At 48.6% G+C, this 10,290-nt stretch overlaps 1 protein-coding gene across 3 annotated transcripts; it reads left to right on the plus strand.

Moving 5' to 3' along the window:
• The first annotated feature begins 45 nt into the window (after positions 1–45).
• Positions 46–9,704, plus strand: TMIGD1 (transmembrane and immunoglobulin domain containing 1). 3 transcript variants are annotated; one of them, XM_064394700.1, is made up of 7 exons: positions 47–5,368; positions 5,624–5,708; positions 6,624–6,902; positions 7,690–7,968; positions 8,561–8,664; positions 8,931–8,959; positions 9,288–9,704. In XM_064394700.1, the coding sequence occupies exons 2-7, from the start codon at positions 5,642–5,644 to the stop codon at positions 9,292–9,294; spliced, it is 765 nt and encodes a 254-aa protein (XP_064250770.1). In that variant the 5' UTR covers positions 47–5,368; positions 5,624–5,641; the 3' UTR covers positions 9,295–9,704. The 3 variants fall into 3 exon arrangements, with proteins under 3 accessions (XP_064250772.1, XP_064250770.1, XP_064250771.1); XM_064394701.1 differs by having other exon boundaries at positions 49–5,368; positions 9,326–9,704; XM_064394702.1 differs by lacking the exon at positions 9,288–9,704 and having other exon boundaries at positions 46–5,368; positions 8,931–8,963.
• Positions 9,705–10,290: the final 586 nt, after the last annotated feature.

Genomic DNA, 10,290 nt, shown 5'->3' on the forward strand with positions numbered 1-10,290 from the left:
TCGGGCTCCGGGGCGCTCCGGGGGGCTCCGGGTGTCCCGAGGGCAGCGGGTTCTGCCCTCCCTCAGGACAATGCGGCCTCTCGCTCTTCGCGCTCGCTGTTTTTCCTCACGAACGCCCCTGCTTGGCTGTTGCACGGCGCTCACCGCGGCGGGAGACGCGGATCACCCGGCACGGAGCTGGTGCGCTCAGGAGCACGAACAGCAGCACCGGGCGATGCCCCGGTGCCTTGGAGGGGTCACGAAGGCCCCACCCGTCCAGGGATAAAGCCGGAACACAAAGCAGGAGCTGGGCAGGAAGGATGGGTGGCCTTTGCCTGGCAGGTGACACGCTGTGGCTCACGGGGCACAAGGTGTTGCTCCTGGTGCCGCTGTCTTCTCCAGCCCTGAGCGAGCTGCCCGCTCAGATCGGACCTCTGGGATTAAAGGCATTCTAACACTGTGATGCTACATTGCATGTGGCTGTGACTGCACAGCCATGAGCCTCAGAGGAGATACAGACAGTATTTTGGGGTTTCCTCCATCAAATTTGCCATTGTGAGGCAGGTGAGATGATAAGGACTAAAGGCAGGACACCTTACTCTGCAAACATCACTTTGCAGTTCATATAACAATGGAAGTGTCCATCTCCAACAGCAGTTTCCTGCCAATTCCTGTTTAACTTTCCAGTAGCATCTCATGTACACATCTGCTTCCCAGCTCTGGCATTTCCTGTTGGAGACACAAGCCCCAAGCCTAGCACATAAAACTGATTTTCAGGAGAACCATCAGTGGAATGACTCCTCCATCTCACGGCATTCCAGCATCCTTTGTGCAAGAGATCAGATGATGCAAACTTGTGAGTGATCCAAGCATGGTACAGGATCAGAAGGGCCCCGAGGAAAGGGACTTCTCTTGGCTTCTCTTTCTTGGGGTTTATCTGCTCTGCACAACCATTAGGAGAGGAGCAAGCAGGAAATAGGGGTTATCCATCAAAAAGATACCCCAGAAAAAATTAAACTGGAAAAGCCAAAAGACCTTGGTCATCAGGATGTTCTTAAACCCAAAAGCAGAAGGAATGTCAAGAGAGAATGTGGCTCTCTAGGAAGTGATCACCATTATAGCTTTAAGTCCTCAGTCTACAAATGGATTGCTCTGGATTTACCCAGAGTAACTGAGCTCATTTCCCTTTTTAGCTGATAAAAGCCCAGTTGTCTGGAACTCCAGCAGGCCAATTGTAAAAGCAGCATGTGGCAAGGGCTGATGAGTCACCAGCTCATTTGCTCAGCAGCCAGCAACAACAAACTTTTCACATTTCCTTGGGCCAGCCCAGGAGAGCTCTTGCACATCCCTGAGTGAGCAAATACGCAGTATGGGACTGATCTGCCTCCTCCTTCTCTTCCTCCTCCCTTTCCTCTTCCTCTCCCTCCTCTTCCTCCTCCTCCTCCTCATCTCTGCCTCGTGCCAGAGCTGTGGCACTCAGAAAGGTGATTACTCAGGAGCTGGGGCTTTTGCCTCACCACACTCCACAGGGCTTCCAACCGTGGAGCAGGAATGTGATTTTTTCTCCTGAAGATCAGCAGCAAATGGTCCCCCATGAACTGGAAAGATGGAGCAGCTCAGTCCTTGCAGATTCCTCGCAGAGGGAGCGAGGGATGACCCCACAGCAGGGAAGTTAAAACTGCTAATACTGTTTGGCAGCACTTCACAAGATCAAATCACCACTTGGTTTTCCAGCAGAGAGCACTTCCAAGAAATCCCACTGGTGGTGAAAGTTCCTAGGTAGACAAAAATATCTGAGGTCCAGGCTGTAGAGCAGCCACAGCAGAATAGAGCCTTGAAAGAGAGGCAGCTCTGGGAATTCTGCTTGGGAATGTCCTGTACTTGCCATCAGCATGAAGCAGGCACCAGGTTTAGCATCCTCCCCAGCCATGAGTGTGGCTTCAGCTTTCTGCAGGATTTTCTGCCTTGGAGCTCCTGCCAAGGTGATCCCAGGGATCTCAGCTGGTTTCCAGCTCTCCCAGGTGACTTTGCTCCCCATCAACATCCATGGGTGGGTACCCAGCAGGTGGCATCCACGTCCAACACTTGTGCTGGAGCCTCACCTTCCTGAGGGCTTCTCTTCCACTTCATTATTCCAGATCCCAGGATCTGCTTCTCCATTAATGCCTATTTTCCATTTGAATTTATTTTAAAATGTCACAATGTTCACTGGTTTAGTGCTTCTTTAACTATTCTTACTCCTTCCCAAGGATAAAGTTCACTCATCATCCCTCTGTGTTCAGCGGCATGGCATGTGAACCTTTATATAAAGATCATCAGAAAATAGATTTACTAACAAATTTATGAAAAAAATACTTGTGATCTGTCCATCTCACCAGTGAGAAATATGCTGGATCTAGGCTGGAAGAAATCAGGACACATCACACCTCCATAATGTTTTTAAAAAGCATTGGAAAAATGGGTTTTGTGGGAGGGAAGAGGAGTGCTGAGTAAGTTCAAGCAGCATTCCCGGACAGCCTCAATTTCCAGCCCAGTTATCTGGCAAGGAGAGGCACTGGATTTGGTGTTACAGTCATCCTCCAACAATGGAAGTGTTGCAAAATATGTAGCACCACATATTAAGAAGGGATTAGAAGTGGGGAACCACGAGGAGTAGGAATACAGGAGCAGCCTTAGAGCAGAGCCTCAGGCACTGTTGCAGAAACATGTTTTCTGGAGCAGGATTACAGCCTTTGTTTGCTTGACAAAACCATAGATACAATCCTGGGTTTCCACACGTCTGCCATGCCCCCGACTCCAGGAGCAACCATCAACCCTCACAACTGCTGAGTGTAAATCAAGATCTCATCTGCCAGTGAGAGGGTGGAGGATTAGGAATTGTGCTTCCTGCTCCTGCAGGCACTGAGGAGAGTCACACAGAACCTGGTGAGTTTTGTTTCCAGGGAAAAGGGCCAGCATTCGTGTCCAGGGGCCAGTGGCCCAGAGTGGCTGGCTGCCGGTTGAAATTCCCATCTCTGGATGCTTCCCAGATGCAAGGTGCCACCACAGGCAAGTGTGGCTGGTTTGACAGTGCCAAGTGCCTCCTGCAAACTGACATCAGGAACCTGCTGGAACAAAACAACTGCTGAGAACTGCTGGGAAGTTTGGAGTTGGAGTTGAAGAGACCTGATGGAAAAAAATAAAACTTCTGTTCAATCTCTATCATGTTCTAAATCTTCTCCTCTCAGGTTTCTAAGGCTTGGATTACACCCAGGAATAGACTGGTCCTTATTAATTAATTCCTTTGAGGCTGTTCAGAGACATATTTAACAACAGTCTTATTCTGGGTTTGTTGGTGCAGCGTTGCCATAAGGATGACAAGCAGGAACTGGTGTGGTGGATTGCTGACACTGTCTAATCCAGCCTTGGCAGTGCAGATCTGAGTACCTCAAATGTGAGGGTTGGATCCTTTGCTGTGCAGAGTTATGGAGTTCTTGCCTCCCTGAAGAGGTTCCTCCCAGTCTGAGTCATTAATGGCTGCTCTGCGTTCTGGAACGTGAGGTTTATGTCCCTCCAAAACGTAATGGAAAGGTGGAGAACACAACCCACAAAACTCTAGATCTCAGTAATTAGACACCCACAAGATTAATTACACCTTGTGTAAAAACAAAAGTGTAAAAAGCCATTGCGAAAGTAATTGTTACCTGATCTAAACAGCTGCCTTTCAGTGCCTGTGGCCAGGTAACACCTTGATTTTCTAGTCCCTCTTCCTTCAGCAGATCCTGAGCCCATTGCAAAAGAGGACACTGTCCTTGCTCCAGATGAACCTCAGCTCACCTCACTGCCTGTCATGGACCTGCTGGAACAGAATCTGACCCAGGTCCCAGTTGGTGCTGGGTCTCACATCATAACAAAGCCCCCTCAGAACACTGTTGTCTGACAATCTTTTTCCCTACTGTCATTTCTACATTAAAAGAAATACTCCCAAAATCCACCTTTTCCTTCTATATATCCTCACTTACTCCAAACCATCTCCTTCTTCTCCAGAGTGTCACTCAGTGCAGTGCAGTGACCAGAGGGAGCACGGACTTCACTTTCCTGCCTTTGGCTCATATTGTGGTGGGAACACATGAACCATTTCCCAGTCTATTCCTTTGAATCCCTCTCTATTTCAACTCAACTTCATTCCAAACCACAGAGATCACTTTACTCCTAGGAAGAGCATTTAGATTAAAATTTGTAATGAATCATAAGCCAATGTTTTGTTGAATTCTACAAGGACAGGACAATTTTTTAGAAGGGGGACTGAGAACTCTCTCTTCAAGGGACTTTTGTACACATATACTTTTTAAACCAAGAATGATTCCCTGTAGGTTTTAAGGGTGAACCCATAAACACAGAAATAATTCTATTAAGAAGCACTGAAAGGTGACCCTTGTTTGCAACAGCCCCACAAATAAGCAGTGCTGTGTGCTCCTGTGCTGTGTGCAGGCAGCAGCCCCAGAGCAGGAGCTCTCCCTGCCCATTTCTGTGTCACTGAGCTGGGACACGGTGTCCACAGGCCAAGAAAACACCAAGGACACATCCCAGGCTCCTCCTGCTCATGAAATGCACTTTATGGCTCTGCTGAGCCCATTCCTGATGAGTGATGTGCCTGCAAGGACACTGGCAGCAGTGACAACACGTTTGAAAGCTCTGAGGACCCCGTGCTTTGTGACCATGTCACCATCACCCTCTGAGATGCAAACAGCAACCTCAGACAGATTTCCACATAGCCAAGTGCTTCAGCTGTGCCCTGGACACACAGGCCAGGCACAGCTGTCCCAGCAGAGGGGACAGCTGGGACAGAGCCCCTTGCTCTGTGCTGGGGGGTGCCCAGGGCTGAGCTAAGCACAAGAGCAGCCTGGGGGACACAGTGCTGAGCAGGACAGTGTCTGCTCTCTCCTCTGCCAACATCCAGTTCAAAGTCTGAATCAGTGAATTGTCTCATTTTCCACTCAAAGGAGGACATGGAGCTTTGGGCAGAAAGGGACAAATCAGAGTCTACTCCTGCTCTAGAATAATCTAGGATAAAATCCCCGTGGCTTCAAATAGTGGTGTGAACACACAGAAAGCTGGGGGAAAAAAGGTATTATTTTTGGCTGAAAATCTTTATGGCTGATGCAGGAACTCTCTCATTAGTTACTCATTGCCTCAGAAAGTCTCATAAAACAGCCAGTGGAGCCCAGCAAATACTTTAGTCTTGTGGGAGCTCAGAAATCCAGGAATTGAACGAGGCCTTGAACCCATTTTATAGACCTACTTCTTACTGAACAACCATAAAATATTAAAATTCAGACCCTATAAATAAGGAGGGGAAAGAACTGTGCACTTCCCAGCAGAAGCAGCCTCTCCAGAGACTCTTCCCAAGGTAAGTCCAGTGCTACCTGATCCAGAGACTGACAGGTGATCAGGGACAACAAACTCATGTAATGGAGATTAGAGACATAAAACCCCCTTGAATCTGCTCTGAACTGGAAAATGCCCTGCAACAATGGACTCTGTTTATTCCCTGGTGACCCTGTGCCTGCTGTGGGGGCTCTCCCCGGGATGCCTGATGGCTGCAGGGATTAACCCCTGCGAGCCCTGGGCAGAGGCAGCAGTGCTGTGATCCTCTCTCCAACAGAGCCAGCTCTGCTCCGAGATGGCGCGGAGACGCAGCCTCGCCGTGCCCGTCCTTGCTGTTTCCTTCTTGGCATGTGTGGCCACAGGTAAGCAATGGAAAAATCCACCCCGGCTTTGTCCAAGCCCCATCTCACCAATTATTGAAACTGCCCAGGGCTGGGTGATGTGGCACAGCAGCATCCCAGATTTTGGGTGTTCTGGAGGTCATCCCCAGAGGACTGTCTGAAAACTGACCTCTGCTTTGGGAGTAGCAGAGAAGGGAATGGGGAAATGTCAGTGTTTTCCAGCATTATTGCAGCAGGGATGGTGAGGCCACAGTTTCCAAACCTGCTCTAAGCAGTGAGAATTGTGATAGGTTTGGCCACCTGGGAACACCTTCAGACAGAGACCTTCAGACTTCTTTATATTCAGAGGACCTTAATATCTTTACAATCTGAGCTATATTTTTTATTCATTATTCTATGGCCCAGGCTGCAGTAGTGAGTTTCATCCCATTACAATAATTTATTTCCCATACTGGTTGTTCATTTAGTATGTCCTGAGGTTTGTACCTTTGATAAATTGCAGCTCTGCAACAGCCAGGATACAGCTGAGGGGCTGATTAACTCATTTATTCTCCCAAGGGCATCCTGCTCCAACTGAAAAACAGAGTTTCAAACAGTGAGCACCGTGGTGCTGCGGCAGTGACTGGCAGCAGGAGGGTGATGGGATGGGAATGACCTTTTGCTGGGTGTCAAATGGTCAGTTCTGGCTTCAGACATTGTCTTGTCACAGGTCTGCAAAAGGCTGATTTGTATTTTAAATAACTGTGGAGGGAGCTTTGTGATGAAGACAGCTTCTTGCCTCAAAACTGACATTCCACCTGAAAACAGCTGTTAGATTGAAGCCTGAAAGTTTCATCGCTTCTCCAAGGGCGAGGCCTGGAGAAGTGAGCGTGGCAGCTTTTGTGGGAAGAGTGTGGCTTGAGATGCTTAAATGTCCTTGTCCTCCTTCTTCTGCAGGTTTGGAACTGTCTGTAAATAACCACGCTGCTGACTTCACCCTGTCTACAGGGCTGAGCCCTGCCATCTCCCTCTCGTGCCTGGTGCACAACAGCAGCCAGGCCGAGGAGCTGCTCTGGTACCGCGGAACTGGGCAAGTGGATCTGAAGGATGGCAATAAAGTGAACATCAGCAACATCTGCATATCCCCGGTCAACGAGTCTGACAACGGAGTCACCTTCACGTGCAGGCTGGCACGGGACAAGTCTGTGCAGGTGTCTGTGACTCTGGATGTGCAGTGTGAGTGGCCGTGGTGGATTCCTGTGTGGAATGGCTGGGGTGGGATGGACCGTGGGCTGAGCAGCTCTGCCTGGGCGGTGTTTTGCACCCTTGAACGCTGTCTTCACCGAGAAAAAATGCGTTTAGGAGGAGATAACTCACGTGATAAGACACTCCCTTCCCACAGTGGTGCTTATGGCTGATCTAAGGGCTCTTTTATAGGAGTGGGTGGGCCCTTAAGAAGGATACTCGGGACATGTCCCTGCCTCCACCTAGATTATTTCCCAAGGATACAAGTCAGGGCAGAGGAAATACTGGAGTGACAGTCTTTGCCACTGGCTGCCCTCCTCATTCCCAGGGATCAGGAAAGGCTGCAGTACTGTGATCTGTTAGAACACTGAACAAGCATGAGGGATGTGTGAAGGGAACTTATTTTGTGTTAAATGTGGGCATTCTGCGAGGTTGGCGCAACGTGGAGTCAGTCTCTTCTCCCAAGCAAAAAGTGATAAAAGGAAATAGCCTCAAGTTGTGCCAGAGGAGGCTTAGATTGGGTACTAAGGAAAATTCCTTTACTGAAAGAGTCATCAAGGCCAGGCACAGGCTGCCCAGGGCAGCAGTGCAGACACCATCCCTGGAGGGATCTAAACGATGTGTAGATGTGGCACACAGGGACATGGTTTTGTGGTGGCCCTGGCCGTGCTGGGTTAATGGCTGGACTCAATTTGAGAAGCCTTTTCCAACCTAAATGGTTCTGTGATTCTATGAGCAGCATTATTAATGACCCGTTGAACTGCATTCCTGTGAACAGTCCCTCCCCAGCTGAGTGGAGAGGAGACCCTCCATGTGGAAGAAGAGAAAGATGTTACTCTGACCTGCAACTCCAAATCCAACCCTCAAGCCCAGAGCATCTGGTTAAAGGACAACCAGATCCTGACCCTGCAGCAAAGTCGCCACAAGCTGTACCAGACCAGTGAGGTCTTTCAGCTCTCCATCAGCAAAGTGCAGAAATCTGACAATGGTACCTACACCTGCATGGTGGAATCACGCCTGGGAAGTGGGACAAGGGATTTCCACCTCATAGTTGAAGGTAACAAGGCTGCTGCTGAGTAATAAGCATTACAGATAACTCTCTGTTCTTTTTTATAATGTCAGCAATCCATTTATATTACAAAGGGTAAGTGGAGTGTGGTAAATTCCCTGCATGGATTTCTGAGGGCACAGCAAGAGCAAGGAGCTCTCCCTGCACCTGTGCCTGGGACCACAGCACCAGCAAGGGCCTCTCCTGCTCTACCTGTTGCTCAAAAGCATTTGGCAAGCGTGACCCGCGGCAGGCTCATCCCACTGCTGCTCTTGCCACGCTGACAGGGCACTCTCAAGTGTGGTTTAAAGAACCTCAGGTCTTGCTTGAAGCATCTTACTGTGACCACAGGATTCTGTCATGTCCAAAGAGCTGCTTAAGGCGAGAGAAGTTGTGCTTCAGTTCACTAAAACACAGGCTCAGCTCCCTTCTCTCCAGGGGACTAACACACAGAGTCAGTCTGTAGACTGCAGGGAGAGCAACAGTTAATTCAGCAGTGACAACTGTGGGAAAAGAAATGTCTTTCCACAGTCCTGTGAAATGTTCTGGGTTATGTGACTGCAGGAATTTCTCATATATCCAATTCCTTCTTTCCTGACAGATAAAAAACCCGTTTTTCCCAAGGAGGCTGTTATTGCTGCTGTCGTGGTGGTTACAATCACAATACTTTTTGGAATTGTGGCTCGAAGAGATACGTTTTTAAAGGTATGGAAAGCTCTAGTTTCATAGGAAAAAATAGTATTGTTTGCTGCAGTGTCCTGGGGTTTTTTCTACCTTTTCTATTCTATTTTGCAATGTTGCTTTTCACTGTTAAAAAACTGATACAAACTACCTCCTGCTTTAGAATTACCAGTAGATAAATCAAATATATTTCATGTGGAAGGCATTATGTACTTGCAATATTTGTAACAATATCCCCACGGCCAGGAAATGTGAATGATAACAGGACTGCTTTTTTCTTTTCTTTCCAGTGCTTCAAGAAACCAAAAGAAACAGCTCTGTAAGTATTTGACTGCTTAGCCACACTTATTCCAAATGAATTCCTTCTTTAAAATTGGCAGAACCTGAAAAAGTTCACTCAGCATAATAAACTCACCCAGCTCTTGCTCTGGCTGGTGAACATCCCAGCAGAGAGGGGTCACTGGGAACATGACAGGACACAAACAAATCCTGCCCTTCCCTGGCCATCCCAGGGCTCTGGCTACCCCTGTGTGTAACCACTGGAAGGGAAAAAACCCTAACGTCATATCCTCAGCCTGCTGGCAGCTTTCTGGAGCTGAACACAGCCCAGATGAATTCAACTCACTTGTGGTGTTTTCTTTTTCTAGGAGGTGATTTTTCGTTTCTTCTGTTCATTTTGCTGCAGGTAAAGAACACCCAGAAAACATCATTTCTATGGTCAACCAAAGCCATTCTGTGAGATGATGAGATAAAGCACTGAAACTGTTTTTTTTGGGATCAAGTTTATATGTTTTTTCAAAATACAAGTCGTTCTTTGCATCTGTTGATTCTAAGCTGCTGCTTAGAGAGTCAGAACTGTTAGAACTGGTCACTGGGAACCTTTCCTTGGAGCACCATTCAGGCAGGTGGGCTGCATGAGATGATGCCAGCTCTTGCCCTCCTTGCTTATTCCAACAATGAATGCATGTGCAGTCAGGCATGTGGGTTGTGGATCAGTCTACAGAGCAATCTCTTCTGCATTATGATGCTGATGCTCACAAATAAAGTGAGGTGTGGGGCTGACAGCTTTCTGTCCTGCAGTGCCATTCCACAGGGTGTTGGGGTGGTGGCCACCCAACCCTCTGCCCCTTCCCAGATCCTGTGGGCATCTCAGCTTCTCCTGCCAGGCCAAAAGCTGCCTGGCACTGAGCACTGCTGCTGCACCTCCCGTCTCCGTGGCTCACCAGGGCTTGGGGCAGCCCAGGTGCTCGATGACACACAGTGAAGTTTCAGTGTGATTGCTCCAGCGCCACGATGGGTGGAAAACATCTCCATCCATCCCTGCCCCCAACAAATGTGCCACTCAAGCACTTTTCTCAAGGTCCTGGCAAGGCCTCATCATGCGTTGGAATAATCCATTACTAATACTGTCAATAAACACTGCATGCTGTAAATCAATGCGAGACAGTGAAGCACCAGCGCTCTTCTCAGAGGAGCAGGCAGTTCCTCAAGAGGAAAATTCAGCAGCTTGATCTGGAGTGTGATCCAGAGCATGTCTTTGACTCAGGAAGGTCCCTCAAGGTGCCATAGTGGTGCCACTTCATGTTCCTGGGCACTTGGCCTCAGCACCACCAGCTGAGGAGAGCTGTCCCAAACCCTCCTGTTGATCTG

This window comes from Passer domesticus, chromosome 19, assembly GCF_036417665.1.
Source record: "Passer domesticus isolate bPasDom1 chromosome 19, bPasDom1.hap1, whole genome shotgun sequence".
NCBI classification, from domain to species: Eukaryota; Metazoa; Chordata; class Aves; order Passeriformes; family Passeridae; genus Passer; species Passer domesticus.

Bases quoted from the DNA above. Each gene is read 5' to 3' on its own strand.
- TMIGD1 (XM_064394700.1), top strand. From the start codon at position 5,642: ATGGCGCGGAGACGCAGCCTCGCCGTGCCCGTCCTTGCTGTTTCCTTC. The intron at 6,903-7,689 runs GTGAGTGGCCGT...TCCTGTGAACAG, and splicing joins TGTGACTCTGGATGTGCAGT to TCCCTCCCCAGCTGAGTGGA. The intron at 7,969-8,560 runs GTAACAAGGCTG...CTTTCCTGACAG, and splicing joins TTTCCACCTCATAGTTGAAG to ATAAAAAACCCGTTTTTCCC.